We start from the raw sequence: 16,410 nt of genomic DNA on the forward strand, positions 1-16,410 counted from the left end.
TATCAGGAGCAGTCCAACCACCAACAGAATCTTATTGCAATCCAATCCACAATACAATGTTGTTGGTGGCATTTTGTTTTGCACTGAGTACACTCGCAGCGACGTGTTCTGCAGATACTCAGGTTGGCAAATGTAAGGAAAATATGTGTGAAATGGCTGGCAGCACTGAGATATGCACAGAGTGTAAAGACCAAGGAAATGTTCCTATTGACGGAATATGTAAACCACAAAATGACAACGCCGTCACAACTGCCGGGTGCAAAAAGAAGGCAGGTGATAACGTTGACGCTTCGAGTGTTAGGTGCGAGCAGTGCGATGCGGCAAATCATTTCTTGTACAAAGGCGGGTGTTACTCAAAAGACGCTACACCTGGCAATCAAATGTGTAAAACGGTTACCACAAACGGGATATGCGCTGAGGCTGCTACCACAAAGAACTACTTTGTTGTTCCAGGGGCCACCAAAACAGACCAGTCGGTTGTCTGGTGTGGAGACGTCGAAGGAGTGACGCTTGGCGATGGTAAGAAGTACACAGGCGTAGATGGGTGCACCACCTGCGAGAAGCCAGAGCAGGCGACTGATGCACCAAAAGCCGCTACATGTAATGCATGTGGAGGCGGTAAGATTGTCAAGACAGTCGACGGCGTAACGTCGTGTGTCGAGGAGGCCGATTGCAATAATGGGTATTTTGTGGACTCACGTAATGGAAAGAAGTGCAGCAAATGTGCTTCCAGCTGTAAGACATGCGAGAATACAGAGACGCAGTGTACCTCGTGTACTGAAGCCACGCCCTACCTGAAGAAGGAGGATGACAGTGAGACAGGCACGTGCGTTAATCAGGGCGATTGCCCAGCAACACACTACATAGATGAAGCAGCGAAGACCTGCACTACCTGCACATCGGGCGGGGCAAAAGATTGTAAGACTTGTGAAAAGAACGGCGACGGAGCAGTATGCAAAGAGTGCCCCGATTCTGATAAGACCATCTTTGGCCTCAACAAAAAGTCGTGCGTTGCTAGTTGCCCTGCTAACTCTACCCCCAAGGCCACCGGACAGGATAGCCAAGTGTGCGAGTGCAACGAAGGACTCCAGCCTAATACTGAATCGACTGAATGCCGACCAATCAGTAACTGTAACACAGAGCACTGTTTGGAGTGCACCGGTGAAGGCGCTGATAAGGAGGTCTGTACAAAGTGTCTGTCTGAGTACTACCTCACCCCAACCAGTCAATGCGTATCTGACTGCACGACCCTCAAGGGCTACTACGGAGACGATAGTGGCAAAAAGACCTGCAAGAAGTGCAACGATGCGTGCGTAGAGTGCAAGGGTGAGGGCGCTGATAAGTGCACGGCCTGTCCTGCTGGGAAGATGCTTCAGTATACAGATGCTGATACTCCTGCCAATGGGGGCACGTGCATGAACCAGTGCAGTGTGAGTTCTACAAACGATGGATGCGCAGAGTGTGGGGCTCAGATAGGAGGAACTGCATACTGCTCAAAGTGCAAGAACGCTCAGCAAGCGCCACTGGATGGCAACTGTGCGGCCAATACGCGAACACGATTTTGCACTACGGTGAGTAATGGAGCATGCACTCAATGTGAAAATAACTACTTCCTCAAAGATGGCGGTTGCTATCAAACAAATAGACAGCCTGGTAAACAAGTGTGTACTACAGTGCAGGGAGGAAAATGTACAAAATGTGCCAGTGGTCTAACGGCTGATAATGGCGATTGTTCCAATAAAAGGTGCCATCTTAGCTGCGAGACATGCACGGCTGCTAACGACGCTAACGCCTGTGCTACATGCAGCACTGGATATTACAAACCGCAGAGTGCTGGGACAAAGTGTAATCCGTGCTCTGAGGGGCTCGCTGGGTGCAGGCAGTGCACGGTGTCATCCACCGATGCGTTCATGTGCCTTGAGATGGGCGATGGCACTAGCGACAACACCGGTGGAAGCACGAACAAGAGCGGCCTCTCCACTGGGGCCATCGCCGGCATCTCTGTTGCTGTGATTGTCGTAGTCGGGGGGCTCGTCGGGTTCCTCTGCTGGTGGTTCATCTGCAGAGGCAAAGCGTAGATACTCAGGTAGTAAACGCATCCATGTGCCACATCACGGGCCCAGGGGGCGCAAGGACCCTGCAGGCCGCTCGGTGGCCAGGCGGGGCTTGGGAGTCGAGTCTCTTTGAAGTAGCAGGGCCGCGCGCCCGGAGGAGCCGCGGACACGTCTCAGGCAGGGCGACGGCCTCCGGTGCCCAAGACCGGTTACACACGGCGGGGTGGACAGAAATTATAGTTTCATATGGCTCCTTTTGTCTAGGGAAGCAACTCGTAGTTATTTGGCTTCTATTTCAGAATATCTTTACTGAGCGTCAATTCTTGTGATACTACATACTGAAGAGTTATAAAAAGTACTCAGAATATATTGTCAAGAGAATACGAAGCGCCTATACAATAGAGTGTACGCATATTATGCACGTATTCAGGCTCACTTTGCTTAGTTTAGTTGTATTTAGCTATAACTTTTCAGAGAACTTTACACTGGATTGCAAAGGCGCTCAGTGGTAAGTGACATTAGGATGAACGCAGATCTGGGTTATTTCTATTCATGGCATGGCTTGCACCTAACTAACCAGTAGAACTAATAGCTAATATCCATGAAATACTAGATACGTAGTTTACTGCACAACCTCAATTAGAGCAAGTGGTAAGTACACTGCGATACGCTTCTTCAGCTGTGTACTCTTGAGTAGATATTTATAAGTAAAGCATCTGAGTATTAAGCATAGTGCTTATTCTTTCACAAGGCCTCGCAGTATCTCTAATTGATCTCTTCGCAAAAACGCCGTAGCAAAGATAACGCCCTGAGTCCGTGGAATCTTGGTTTTAACGGCTCGCGGAGCAACTTGGAGAGAATATACTACAGCAATAAGACAAAATGCCACCAGCAGCGGATTATCCTTAAAATGTGAAGTGCAGTAGGTTAGAAGAGTATCTACTGACAAACCGGCTATCATGAACAAGCGAAGAATCTCCGACCCGACCCCCTCTAAAGCAGTATTAAATGTTCTGTAGACAAGAATCTCACTCAAAGGGACGATGTCAGGTGACATCGCTGCCGTACGTAGAAGATAAATAAACAGTCTATCCACAGGAGACACAAACACAGATGGGTTTTCCAAGGCTAGCGCATAAGCAGTTTTAATCATCCTGAAGTCTCCTGCGCTGAGACCAATTGTTTCGCCCCCAGACTGCGAGGATGCAACTAGCCTACATAGCTCGTTCCTAGAGGCAGGGCCATCAAAAGCCCCCTGGCCTAAATTAACTATTGTCGCTGCACGCTCTGAGTACCAAGCTGCGTAGGAATATATCTTATTCCACTGGTAGCAAAGCAAAATTAGTTCAGGCGACTCTGCAGAGGCCTTCAAAATAAGGTAAAGCGATGTTCTAGAAAGGTTGTCCCTAAGAAATGGGTAATTTGACTTTGACTTGACTTGAAGAGCTACATACAGCTGAAGTATATAAATAGAATCCGGATCTGGTTTGTTCGCAGGTCCATAGCTAGCCAGTACGAAGTCCTCAGTAAGCTGGTGGACTTCTTTCTTAGTCGGACTAGAGAGGACAAAAGTTTTAGCGTCGACCAAAGAACGAATAACATTACGTGAGCAAGCTTCGAGTGGACTCGTTGATGCATTTGGCAGAGTAGAGTCTTCTTGCATTTTGTTTTCCTCAGAACTATATGATGACAAACAAGAAGAGGCTAGATGCACTCCGGGATGCAGCACCGCTTGTATCGCATCGTACATGCTATAGAGGTGAGATGAGCTCTTGTCTGTGAGCGTGCCGTTAACTCTGTCTAAAAGCTCATTGAGGGCTTGCTTAAAGGATGCGACTTGCAAACACACGCCTCCATAATTGAAATAGGTAAGAATGGAAAGGGTTAGATACTGAAAATTATGCTTAGCTATTAACGATGCAGAAGTGTGTTGCTTCCACGTCTGCAGGAGCAAATCAACAAGACGACCAAATGCTCCATGGTCAAGGGGGAAAATACAATCAAGCACAGCATCATCAAGACTGCTATAGAGCGAACCCTGCTTCCCCAGAAACCCAATCTTTGTTGTGAAAATAAGAGATGAGTCAGAAAGCCCTGTGAGATCAACAACAATTTCCTTCAGCTTTTCAAAATCGTACGTTTTGATATCATATTTGAACATCACTAGATATAAGTTGACTGTCGCTAAGCGCAACTCATTGATAGTGAGAATCCTATCTGGAAGCGGTTTTATCAAAGCGTATATGCATTCAAAAATTTCGCCTATTGCTTTCACATGAAGAGACTGAGAAAACGCATCGAAAAGAGCAACAAACCTTTCAAGGCAACGCGCAAAGACAGAATCTAGCCCCTCGTGGCGCGACTCAGTGTAGTTCTTGGTCCACTTCATGTGCGTAGCAAGTGTACGGAAGAATGTGACTAGCACACTATTATAGCAGTCGACAAATGCCTCTGGAACATTATCTGGGAAGCTCTTTGCTATGCGTACAAGGCCGATAAGCAGTTTTTCAAAGCCAGCCAGCATGGTCATGTAGCTGTTTTCCGGGGGCTTTGCCCGAGCACTGTGTCCGTGCAGTTGGGGTTTTGGAGAGTTTAGCCCGGAAAATATCCGATCGCTGACACTCGCAATGATCAGAAGAAGTTCGAGGGAGAAAAATATTGATCGCTCGGTCTGTTTCGAAGAGACGACATCTGGATAAAGCTGGGGGTGGGAAACTAGCCTATGTGCAAGTAAAACTAAAGAAGAAAGAGTACCCATTAAAATTTCAATAGGGTCACCGTTGGAATTACTTAGAAAATGGTCCCAAAAGGAAACATAGTCTGCCCAACTGATGACTGTCTTAGTCCCGGTGATGTGGAGTATTGGATTGTGGCCTTCCTTGACATTGGTTGGAGCTGCTTTCCCATTTTTCCCTTGCTCAAGGGGTTGCAAAGTCAGATAATTGAGGCTATATGTAGGCATGTAAGAACTATTAGCATACGAAGCACTTATACCAACGAGCTCTGGAACCGACAGTTCCAGCACTCTATAGATAACGAGTTCCAGCATCTGCCAGAATAGCGCTGACATGGTGATAAATAGTGGGTCTGCACGCTTCTTTCCATGCGCAGATGCTTCAGAGCCAACAGGCCTGTGACTATTCAAACCAGTTGCAGCTGTGGATGCGGATCGGCGATCAATATTGGCGAATTGAAAGAGAAGACTGGTCTCTATAGAGTTGGCTAAAATGACATTCTGACCCAGAACACGGATGGTCCTTGTAAGTAAGTACGCCGAATCATGTCCCAAGGCGCAGTGCAATAGGAGATTTGTGACAGCCAGGAAAGTCATATCTTGTTGATTTCCTGTTATTGCAGAAAGAAAAGTCAAGAGAGTATTCCTGTGCTCTGGTCTCCAAAGGGGAAGAAGGGCGAGAATGGGAAGGTCCAGGTCTATGTGCATGTGGTGACGCAGAAGATAGTCAATAATTACCTGCCTGCAAGAACTATCAGTTGTTAACAGGAGAATGCGTAGAAGTTCACGTGTAACTCTGTTGTCTGTGAGCATGGATGTGTCCTCAACCCTTTCTACAATACCGGATGGATCGACTGTTTCGCCACTGTTTAACGATTGCACAGTCTTCCTCAAAAAATCAATTGCTTCTTTCACCTTCAAGCAACCGCTATTGAGTCGTAGAAGGCCCGATTTGTGCACATCAAACATCGAGCCAATTAATTGAAAAACACTCTGCAATTCAGTGTAAAATGGCCTTTTTCACACTTCATTTTGTTTGTCTAGTCTGTACATATGGATGAGACGCGGATCTGTGACTTCCACCTCCTTCAGACGGTTACACAGATTGGAGTACTGCTGCTTGGAAAGAGCCCGTGGGTTTAGGACGGAAGCTAGCCGCTCCACTATCGATTTACCGAATTGATGGAAATCAATGAAACAAGAATTGTAGATGCAGTCTATGATAATTTGACAGCATAGATCTTCATTCTTATTCAAGGACAGCATCCCGAGGATCATGGAGCGGGCTATCTGTGGGGATCCCGATGGTGGTCTTATACTTGTCGGGGTCATTTATTTTTTAACAGAATCAAGATCGTAGCTATTCACGGGCCTACGCCTTAACCATGGCACATCCATACGCAGCATTCTTACTACTATTGCTAGTCTTTTATGCTGGAGCAGCAGCAGTGTTATACATGCTCGGGCATCGGCGGCGATTAAGCACGGGAACGATGACGCTTCACAGACGGCTTCAAGTCGAATACGGGCTCTATCAAGATAGAGGAAGAAGGCCGACCATGGAGGACGCCCATACCGTCGTGTCATCGCTGCCCATTCCGCAGCTTGAGGAGCAAGACGAGGGCAATACCACTGTTTCTCTTTTTGCGATAATGGACGGTCACTGCGGTGACTCTGCATCGTACTACTCTGCAGCACAACTAGCCTCTAAGGTATCCGAGTGCTGGCCGTGCTGCATGACAACCTCTTCTATTGTGAGTTCACTACATAATGCTCACATATTGATGGATGCACAGTTCTTGGAAATAGCCCGTTCTTCAAATATTCTTGCTGGATGCACGTGTCTTTCCACTGTTATAGTTACAGAAGCCCATAGAATCCGCATTTTCACGGCCAACCTCGGAGACAGCCGGGCTATTCTGTGCAGGCATGGGGCCTTTTCAGCGTGGCTTAAGTTTTCTCCACCAAGTGCTGCCGCAGAAGCCAATGCCAATCGGCTTAATTTGATTTCCTTCTTTCCTGGGTCGCGCCTTGTCATACCTCTTTCACTGGATCAAAAACCAAACATTTCTCCGGACAGAGAGCGAATAGAAGCTGCAGGTGCATTTACTTATCCATCGCTAATTAAGTATAAAGATAAGATAGCCATTAGGGGGCCCCATCGCATTTTCCCGGGCGGATTAGCTGTACCCCGTGCTATTGGTGATCTTCCTTATAAGGATATGACATACCTCAACTCCCTTGGCGTGTCGGCGCCGCTGGTTTCTAGCGACCCCGTTATTTCCATCTATGACCTTACAGAGCAAGACGAGTTTATTCTGCAAGCCTGTGACGGCCTCTGGGACGTAATATCCTCAAAAGAAGCGGCTATTTTTGCCTCAGTCATGCACTATATTCATCAATTGGCTCGAATGCCACACAAGGCCTTTAAGAAACTCCGGCGGCCCCTCAAGCAAATTCTTTTCAAGATGGGCGTCACGTCCTACTACTCACCTACAAGTGTGGCAGTCGCAGAGGCGCTCTGTAACCATGCAAAGCTGCGTGGGAGTCAGGATAACGTTACTGTGTCTGTTATATTTCCAGAGTTCATTAAATCAAAATCCTCGATTATTGATGCACGGTTAAGCGCACCACGCAATATTTTAAATTATAAAACTAACAAACCTATGCTCCATCAAGATCTTGAAGCCCCTTCTCTCAATCTGTCTATGCCTGCACAGAGTCCACATAGCTCTCAAACTCCTCAATCTTCCCAGGATACCTTCCCTTCTGAGTACTCCTGCTGCTCTCCTAGTTCCATCCTGAGCACGTTTCAAGGCATTCGAGGCTCGGCTAAAGTCACCGACATTGACTCGCTGGTATCAGCGGCTAATCTTATTATAGAGCTTTTCTCGAACATCAACAACTTTGATGATCTTGTAGACGTATTTTCAAATGTATTTCTAGACGATATTTTCTCTGTGGAGTCATACGTGTCCGAATCGATGGCCTGTCTATGTAATGAACACCCTTTGGCATCAGGCGAGATCGACCTGGATCTAGATGTGTCACATTCTAAAGAATATCAAAGCACCCACGGCAATAGTGTTATCTTTGTCGATACAACTAAAGGTGGAGAACCCTTGACGAAAATACAAGAAAAGACATTGGATCTCTGGAACGATTGTTTTAGGAAGGAGATGACAATGAGCACTTTGCGAGAAAAGCCTCACCTCACGGGAATCACAGTTGCTATGTCTGATTTTATTGAAATTTAATTACTAGATTGTTAAGCACCACATCCATCGGTTTATTAACCTGAAAATCAGCATCACCATTCACTCCATTTTTGCATCTGAGTGCTTTCTCAATAGGGTATAGCACTTATTCTTATTAGTCCTATCTCCTTTGGCATTGGGACTGAGAGCCCACTCGAGTGCTGACTTTCCACTGTCTTGTCGCAATCCGAATTCTACAGGCATTAGTATGCACAAAGACTCTAATGAGCCCATTTCAGCTGCTGCCATCAGAGCTGTGTATCCAGCTCCGCGACAGTTTGAGCTATTCGTTTGCATGCCTGCCTCTACATCAATAAGCTCGTTAACAACCGTAAAGTTATTAAGCGTGGCTGCTGCCATGAGCGCCGTCCACCCGTCTGGTCTTGCCAATTTGGCTTCATAGCTTTTAAGCATTCGAGCAGAGTTAATGTGGCCCTTCAGAGACGCTATCATTAAGGCTGTATATCCAAAGCTGTCTTTAGCTCCCTTCTCAACAGGCAATAGAACCCTCAGAACCTCATCCATGTCGTTCCACGCGGCATAATGAATAGCCTTTCGTCCAGATTGGTCTTGCATCCCAGCTTCGACGGGAGCCAGAAGCTTTGCAGAGTCAGCAGATCCTGCCTCTATTGCTATCATGAGGGCTGTCTTGCCGTTGGTAGTTGTTTTCTTTGCCTCTTCACCCATCAACATCTTCACCAGATCAGTGCTATCAACAGATGCAGCGAGCATCAAGGCTGTTTGCCCGTGGACATCCTGCTTACCAGCCTCCAAGTCTGCCAAGAATCTAGCCGCTTCCAGAAATCCTGTGGATATAGAGATCATCAGAGCAGTCGCGCCAGAAGAGTTTTGCCTCGAAGCCTGCGAGAACATATATGCCTTGACAAGACTCATCTTCTTGTTCATTACCGCATGCATTAACGGAGTGTTTCCATCTTCGTCAACCTGTATCTCCTCCTCATCCTCTTCTTCATTTCGTTGTGCATCACCTTTTCTCATTGGAAAGTTTATTCGCCGGACAGACATGGAGGTATCTTCTAAAATAGTTTGGTCGGTTATTAGTATTGTAGGGTCCAGGATTGAATATAATGCAAACCTTTCGTTGTCAGCTGCGGTATCTTGCAGGTCCACTGAGTATGTATTTTGGGTCAGCCCTATTGGGTTTGCTTGGTTGGTGGATGCCTGCCCCGAGGACTGAGGCTTAGGAGGCATATGTGTCAGCTCGTCATAAGACCGCCTCTTGTCAGTCACTTGACTGTCTCTTTTGTAAGCTTTTGACTCTGCCAACAATGCCTCGTATTTGGCAAGTAATCTTGTGTATTCTTCTCTTGATACGGTGTCACTTCCAGGACCCTGGTTAGGCCTATTATTGACAATGAAGGATGAAAGCCCGCTCGTCAGCGCCGTAACCTCATCAAGGGCGGCTCGAAGGGTAGAGCGACAGAGAGAACAGTGTGGGCACTCAGTAACAACACCCTGTCTGATGTAGCCATAAAGCAGTTCCGTCATCGACGCTAGGGACGCCCTCTTTGCAACACCAAACGCAATAGTCAAGTCCTGAGTGGTCCACGTAGTTGTCTTAAGCAGTTCATGAACACAATCTACATGGTTTTTAGAAACGGCGTAGTCGAGCGCTGACCATTTAAATTCATCTCGCTCGTTACTATAGAATACCAGGAGAGCCTTTACCGATTCGGTGCACCCAGAATCAGCGGCCAACATGAGGGGGGTCCGCTTATTTGGGAGCAGCACGTCCTTCTCATAAATGGCCAAAAGCTTGCAGAGTTCAAAATTGTTTTCAAGCGCTGCAATGGAGAGAGCAGTCAGTCCTGCCTTGGTGGTGATTGAGTGCTCGTAGCGCACAAGCATCTTGACCAAGAACAGATCCTTTTCAAGGACGGCCTTCATCAGCGCTGTTTGCCCGAGTGAATCCACTGACCTCTGAAACAAGGGTATTGCCGCTTGAATTTCCGCGTGCGCATGGGCTTTTACAGCTGAGAACCACTCTCGAACAGTTCCGATGGGCATATATGGAGCTTATCGAAGTGCTTCACAAGAAAGAAAAGGCGCTGTTTAATGCACTTGAAAAAAATTGATGTGCACCTCGGTGCTTCTTCTCGGCCTTAACCTGGCGATTCTTGCTTCCCAGAGGTGGCCGCGCGCGGCAGACTCAGCAACCTACTTACTGGATCTGCATGGTGTCACAGAAGGTAAGTTTCTGGTGCCAGAGCTGGTTTCTTTTACTAGGCGACACGGACCAGCGCTTACACCCCTCCAAAAAGATAGCTTGGCGACTAACTTATTATTATACCATCCAAATCTTTATTTTCTAGCAAAGGACATAGCAGCCCAGAATGGCATAGGGGTCCATGATGTCATGTACTATTCCCTTGTGGTTGAGCTTCTTCAAGACGACTTCTTAGTAGGTGTTCATGGCAGTGAGGGTTTAGGCGGTTACCTCGCGATCTCCCAATCGTTGGGCCAAGTCTGTAACTCAAGCGCCAACCCTCTCTGCGTTGACTTCGCCAAGAATGGGGGCGCCGACGAGATCTCCCACTGGAGGTCAGACATTACTAAGTACTTCCGTGAAGCCACCTTTCTCTCCGCGCGTACAGGCCAAGTTCTGAGCCAGGCTTCTTACATGCATGGCACCCTTAACACACAAATGCTAACCCTCAAGGACTACGTTTGCACCAGACTTCTTGGTAACACATCTACAACACCATACTTAATAGACTTCCCCACACTAGATAAGTTTGTTGAGTTTACGCACAATCAATTTATGCTCATCAATGGACAGAGGGTTCCACTGGCTTGGCGTCTCACAGAACTGCTGCTTCAGCAGGACTCCAGAGTTGCCTATCTTGAGGGTCATTTCTACAGCCTAGACAAAGCCCATGTACACTCCAGCTCACTCTCTTCACATCTTCTTTCATCAGAAAGCAACGCACTCCCGTACTATCTCGCGTCCTTAGTCGCTACTCAGTCAACGTTCAAGGGTTCGTTAACAGGGGTACAGATTCCAGTCACGGACTTCAGCCCAAAACAATTCTCTTCAACTTCGTCCTCTTATTACTTTTATCAGGCAGGTTGCACAGACTCTACAATTGAAAAGTGCAGAGCACTCAATCTAGCTATGAAAAACAAGTTACTGGAACTAAAAAATACAAGCACCCTGGCTGAGTTTTCTAATGCCATGAAGATATTCCCCATCCGTACAACCCGAACGTATGCCGTTACCACGTCCTTAGTGGGTGATATGTATCGTTACTCGAGCCAACTACAGAAGTGCACGGAGATATATGATGCCGCTAAGAAGCCTGTCGGGTGCACCGACCCACCTGTGCCCACGAATTGGCTTGTTGTCATAGGGAGTCTACTCCTTATTGGCTTAACTATAACAGCGTGGGTATATGGAATTAGATTTTCTAAGAAACTTGAGACCGGGGCATTTGACGAAGTACAGAAGAAGCTTTCAGAAAAGGCACTGGCTAGAGAGAAGGTTATTCGCGAGAACCGAGAGAAACGGTGCATATATAAGGAGTATATCAACCATATGAAAGAAACATCCAAATAAGTCCGGATGGAGAATAACCACTCAACCGGGTAAATTCTTAACAAATCATTATGTGCTTTTGGACGACTTGTGATTGGTAATAGAGGGAAGGTGTGGGCTTTCGCGACTATTAAAGTCATGTCTTGGTAGGGTACCAAGCACACTCTTTTCTGCAGGAGAAGACGGGGGAAGAAACTGGCAAGATATGGGTGTTCCTGTTTTGTTAATGAAGCACTCGTATGGAGTCAAATGAACAGGCGAGCCACGGGGATGGGGATAGAACTTTTTCCCTGACTCATAGACCAAGACCTGACCTTGTTGCTGAAGCTTAGACCGCGTGTTCGGCTGGCAAGAGGGAGTTTTCGGATCATAGGGTCCACAAGCCATCATAGAAACACTTAAAGGTGGGTCATAGAGACACGAAGTAGTTGATGAAGTGGCACTCAATGAAGGCGTGGCCAGCCTTGATAAAGTTGAGGAGTCTACCTCTTGCGAGAGGGGGGATAATCTAGAATAAGGCAAAGTGGTTGAAGAAGGCCCAGATGGCTGAAAAGTTGACGAATGTGGCACTGTATCTGACTCAGAAGATGGTTGCCGGACATGCGGTATGTTTGACTTACGAGATTCCGCCATTTTTGCCAGTTTTTTAAGATCCGAATAACAAGAAACGCACGGGGTGTAAAGAAAAATGAGATAGAATACATACGGTTAAAGAGCAGTTAGCTTTAGACTGTGAACAAAACGCAGGTGGCACTATTATATAATATGGTCGAGGCGTAGAGGTCCACTAGAAACGTCCAACCTGTCCTGGCATGCTGTTTCCCCGGTCAACGAGGTATGTCGATGGGCCAACCTGTCCTGGCATGCTGTTTCCCCGGTCAACGAGGTGCGTCGATGGGCCAACCTGTCCTGGCATGCTGTTTCCCCGGTCAACGAGGTGCGTCGATGGGCCAACCTGTCCTGGCATGCTGTTTCCCCGGTCAACGAGGTGCGTCGATGGGCCACCTGTCCTGGCATGCTGTTTCCCCGGTCAACGAGGTGCGTCGATGGGCCAACCTGTCCTGGCATGCTGTTTCCCCGGTCAACGAGGTGCGTCGATGGGCCAACCTGTCCTGGCATGCTGTTTCCCCGGTCAACGAGGTGCGTCGATGGGCCAACCTGTCCTGGCATGCTGTTTCCCCGGTCAACGAGGTGCGTCGATGGGCCAACCTGTCCTGGCATGCTGTTTCCCCGGTCAACGAGGTGCGTCGATGGGCCAACCTGTCCTGGCATGCTGTTTCCCCGGTCAACGAGGTGCGTCGATGGGCCAACCTGTCCTGGCATGCTGTTTCCCCGGTCAACGAGGTGCGTCGATGGGCCAACCTGTCCTGGCATGCTGTTTCCCCGGTCAACGAGGTGCGTCGATGGGCCTGGCATGCTGTTTCCCGGTCAACGAGGTGCGTCGATGGGCCAACCTGTCCTGGCATGCTGTTTCCCCGGTCAACGAGGTGCGTCGATGGGCCAACCTGTCCTGGCATGCTGTTTCCCCGGTCAACGAGGTGCGTCGATGGGCCAACCTGTCCTGGCATGCTGTTTCCCCGGTCAACGAGGTGCGTCGATGGGCCAACCTGTCCTGGCATGCTGTTTCCCCGGTCAACGAGGTGCGTCGATGGGCCTAGCTGGCCCGGAGTCCCATTTCCCCGGTCAACGAGGTGCGTCGATGGGCCAACCTGTCCTGGCATGCTGTTTCCCCGGTCAACGAGGTATGTCGATGGGCCAACCTGTCCTGGCATGCTGTTTCCCCGGTCAACGAGGTGCGTCGATGGGCCAACCTGTCCTGGCATGCTGTTTCCCCGGTCAACGAGGTGCGTCGATGGGCCAACCTGTCCTGGCATGCTGTTTCCCCGGTCAACGAGGTTGTCGATGGGCCTAGCTGGCCCGGAGTCCCATTTCCCCGGTCAACGAGGTGCGTCGATGGGCCAACCTGTCCTGGCATGCTGTTTCCCCGGTCAACGAGGTGCGTCGATGGGCCAACCTGTCTGGCATGCTGTTCCCCGGTCAACGAGGTGCCGATGGCCAGCTGCGGGTTCCCCGGTCAACGAGGTGCGTCGATGGGCCAACCTGTCCTGGCATGCTGTTCCCCGGTCAACGAGGTGCGTCGATGGGCCAGCCTGCCGGCATCCTTTCCCCCGGTCAACGAGGTGCGTCGATGGGCCAACCTGTCCTGGCATGCTGTTTCCCCGGTCAACGAGGTGCGTCGATGGGCCACCTGTCCTGGCATGCTGTTTCCCCGGTCAACGAGTGCGTCGATGGCCAACCTGTCCTGGCATGCTGTTTCCCCGGTCAACGAGGTGCGTCGATGGGCCAACCTGTCCTGGCATGCGTTTCCCCGGTCAACGAGGTGCGTCGATGGGCCAACCTGTCCTGGCATGCTGTTTCCCCGGTCAACGAGGTGCGTCGATGGGCCAACCTGTCCTGGCATGCTGTTTCCCCGGTCAACGAGGTGCGTCGATGGGCCAACCTGTCCTGGCATGCTGTTTCCCCGGTCAACGAGGTGCGTCGATGGGCCAACCTGTCCTGGCATGCTGTTTCCCCGGTCAACGAGGTGCGTCGATGGGCCAACCTGTCCTGGCATGCTGTTTCCCCGGTCAACGAGGTGCGTCGATGGGCCAACCTGTCCTGGCATCCGTTTCCCCGGTCAACGAGGTGCGTCGATGGGCCAACCTGTCCTGGCATGCTGTTTCCCCGGTCAACGAGGTGCGTCGATGGGCCAACCTGTCCTGGCATGCTGTTTCCCCGGTCAACGAGGTGCGTCGATGGGCCACCTGCCTGGAGCGTTTCCCCGTCCGAGGTGCTCGATGGCCCTGTCCCTGTTTTCCCCGGTCAACGAGGTGCGTCGATGGGCCAACCTGTCCTGGCATGCTGTTTCCCCGGTCAACGAGGTGCGTCGATGGGCCACCTGTCCTGGCATGCCTGTTTCCCCGGTCAACGAGGTGCGTCGATGGGCCAACCTGTCCTGGCATGCTGTTTCCCCGGTCAACGAGGTGCGTCGATGGGCCAACCTGTCCTGGCATGCTGTTTCCCCGGTCAACGAGGTGCGTCGATGGGCCCTGCTGGCAGTCCATTTCCCCGGTCAACGAGGTATGTCGATGGGCCTAGCTGGCCCGGAGTCCTTTCCCCGGTCAACGAGGTGCGTCGATGGGCCAACCTGTCCTGGCATGCTGTTTCCCCGGTCAACGAGGTGCGTCGATGGGCCAACCTGTCTGGCATGCTGTTTCCCCGGTCAACGAGGTGCGTCGATGGGCAACCTGTCCTGGCATGCTGTTTCCCCGGTCAACGAGGTGCGTCGATGGGCCTAGCTGGCCCGGAGTCCCATTTCCCGGTCAACGAGGTACGTCGATGGGCCTAGCTGGCCCGGAGTCCATTCCCCGGTCAACGAGGTGCGTCGATGGGCCAACCTGTCCTGGCATGCTGTTTCCCCGTCAACGAGGTGCGTCGATGGGCCAACCTGTCCTGGCATGCTGTTTCCCCGGTCAACGAGGTGCGTCGATGGGCCTAGCTGGCCCGGAGTCCCATTTCCCCGGTCAACGAGGTATGTCGATGGGCCTAGCTGGCCCGGAGTCCCATTTCCCGGTCAACGAGGTGCGTCGATGGGCCAACCTGTCCTGGCATGCTGTTTCCCCGGTCAACGAGGTGCGTCGATGGCCACCTGTCCTGGCATGCTGTTCCCCGGTCACGAGGTGCGTCGATGGGCCAACCTGTCCTGGCATGCTGTTTCCCCGGTCAACGAGGTGCGTCGATGGGCCAGCTGGCCCGGAGTCCATTTCCCGGTCAACGAGGTGCGTCGATGGGCCCTGTCCTGGCAGTGTTCCCCGGTCAACGAGGTGCGTCGATGGGCCAGCTGGCCGGAGTCTTTTCCCGGTCAACGAGGTGCGTCGATGGGCCAACCTGTCCTGGCATGCTGTTTCCCCGGTCAACGAGGTGCGTCGATGGGCCAACCTGTCCTGGCATGCTGTTTCCCCGGTCAACGAGGTATTCGATGGGCCTGCTGGCCGGAGTCCATTTCCCCGGTCAACGAGGATGCGTCGATGGGCCATAGCTGGCCCGGAGTCCTTTCCCCGGTCAACGAGGTGCGTCGATGGGCCTAGCTGGCCCGGAGTCCTTTCCCCGGTCAACGAGGTGCGTCGATGGGCCAACCTGTCCTGGCATGCTGTTTCCCCGGTCAACGAGGTGCGTCGATGGGCCAACCTGTCCTGGCATGCTGTTTCCCCGGTCAACGAGGTGCGTCGATGGGCCAACCTGTCCTGGCATGCTGTTTCCCCGGTCAACGAGGTATGCTCGATGGGCCTAGTGGCCCGGAGTCCATTTCCCCGGTCAACGAGGTGCGTCGATGGGCCAACCTGTCCTGGCATGCTGTTTCCCCGGTCAACGAGGTTGCTCGATGGGCCAACCTGTCCTGGCATGCTGTTTCCCCGGTCAACGAGGTGCGTCGATGGGCCAACCTGTCCTGGCATGCTGTTCCCGGTCAACGAGGTGCGTCGATGGGCCAACCTGTCCTGGCATGCTGTTTCCCCGGTCAACGAGGCTATGTCGATGGGCCAACCTGTCCTGGCATGCTGTTTCCCCGGTCAACGAGGTGCGTCGATGGGCCAACCTGTCCTGGCATGCTGTTTCCCCGGTCAACGAGGTCGTCGATGGGCCAACCTGTCCTGGCATGCTGTTTCCCCGTCAACGAGGTTGTCGATGGGCCTAGCTGGCCCGGAGTCCCATTTCCCGGTCAACGAGGTTATGTCGATGGCCTAGCTGGCCGGAGTCCCATTTCCGGTCAAC

At 50.9% G+C, this 16,410-nt stretch overlaps 7 protein-coding genes across 7 annotated transcripts; 3 read left to right on the plus strand and 4 right to left on the minus strand.

Annotated features, from left to right (window-relative positions):
- Positions 1 to 56: 56 nt before the first annotated feature.
- On the plus strand, positions 57 to 2,078 carry GL50803_00119707 (VSP; the record flags this gene model as incomplete). Its single annotated transcript, XM_001704549.1, has 1 exon — positions 57 to 2,078. The coding sequence occupies one exon, from the start codon at positions 57 to 59 to the stop codon at positions 2,076 to 2,078; it is 2,022 nt and encodes a 673-aa protein (XP_001704601.1).
- Positions 2,079 to 2,790: 712 nt separating this feature from the next.
- On the minus strand, positions 2,791 to 5,757 carry GL50803_0032938 (uncharacterized protein; the record flags this gene model as incomplete). Its single annotated transcript, XM_038046061.1, has 1 exon — positions 2,791 to 5,757. One exon carries the CDS (start codon positions 5,755 to 5,757, stop codon positions 2,791 to 2,793), a length of 2,967 nt encoding a protein of 988 aa, XP_037901784.1.
- A 51-nt stretch (positions 5,758 to 5,808) lies between these two features.
- On the minus strand, positions 5,809 to 6,120 carry GL50803_0061026 (uncharacterized protein; the record flags this gene model as incomplete). Its single annotated transcript, XM_038046253.1, has 1 exon — positions 5,809 to 6,120. One exon carries the CDS (start codon positions 6,118 to 6,120, stop codon positions 5,809 to 5,811), a length of 312 nt encoding a protein of 103 aa, XP_037901785.1.
- A 53-nt stretch (positions 6,121 to 6,173) lies between these two features.
- Positions 6,174 to 8,045, plus strand: GL50803_004288 (putative Ser/Thr phosphatase 2C; the record flags this gene model as incomplete). The annotated part of the gene is made up of 1 exon (XM_001704548.1): positions 6,174 to 8,045. One exon carries the CDS (start codon positions 6,174 to 6,176, stop codon positions 8,043 to 8,045), a length of 1,872 nt encoding a protein of 623 aa, XP_001704600.1.
- A 60-nt stretch (positions 8,046 to 8,105) lies between these two features.
- Positions 8,106 to 10,073, minus strand: GL50803_0013590 (Ankyrin repeat protein 1; the record flags this gene model as incomplete). The annotated part of the gene is made up of 1 exon (XM_001704547.1): positions 8,106 to 10,073. One exon carries the CDS (start codon positions 10,071 to 10,073, stop codon positions 8,106 to 8,108), a length of 1,968 nt encoding a protein of 655 aa, XP_001704599.1.
- A 67-nt stretch (positions 10,074 to 10,140) lies between these two features.
- Positions 10,141 to 11,622, plus strand: GL50803_00137641 (uncharacterized protein; the record flags this gene model as incomplete). Its single annotated transcript, XM_001704546.1, has 1 exon — positions 10,141 to 11,622. One exon carries the CDS (start codon positions 10,141 to 10,143, stop codon positions 11,620 to 11,622), a length of 1,482 nt encoding a protein of 493 aa, XP_001704598.1.
- Positions 11,623 to 11,670: 48 nt separating this feature from the next.
- Positions 11,671 to 12,234, minus strand: GL50803_0031144 (uncharacterized protein; the record flags this gene model as incomplete). Its single annotated transcript, XM_038046043.1, has 1 exon — positions 11,671 to 12,234. The coding sequence occupies one exon, from the start codon at positions 12,232 to 12,234 to the stop codon at positions 11,671 to 11,673; it is 564 nt and encodes a 187-aa protein (XP_037901786.1).
- Between the last annotated feature and the right edge of the window lie 4,176 nt (positions 12,235 to 16,410).

The sequence above is a fragment of the Giardia intestinalis genome, chromosome 3 (assembly GCF_000002435.2).
Source record: "Giardia intestinalis strain WB C6 chromosome 3, whole genome shotgun sequence".
NCBI lineage: Eukaryota > Fornicata > Diplomonadida > Hexamitidae > Giardia > Giardia duodenalis.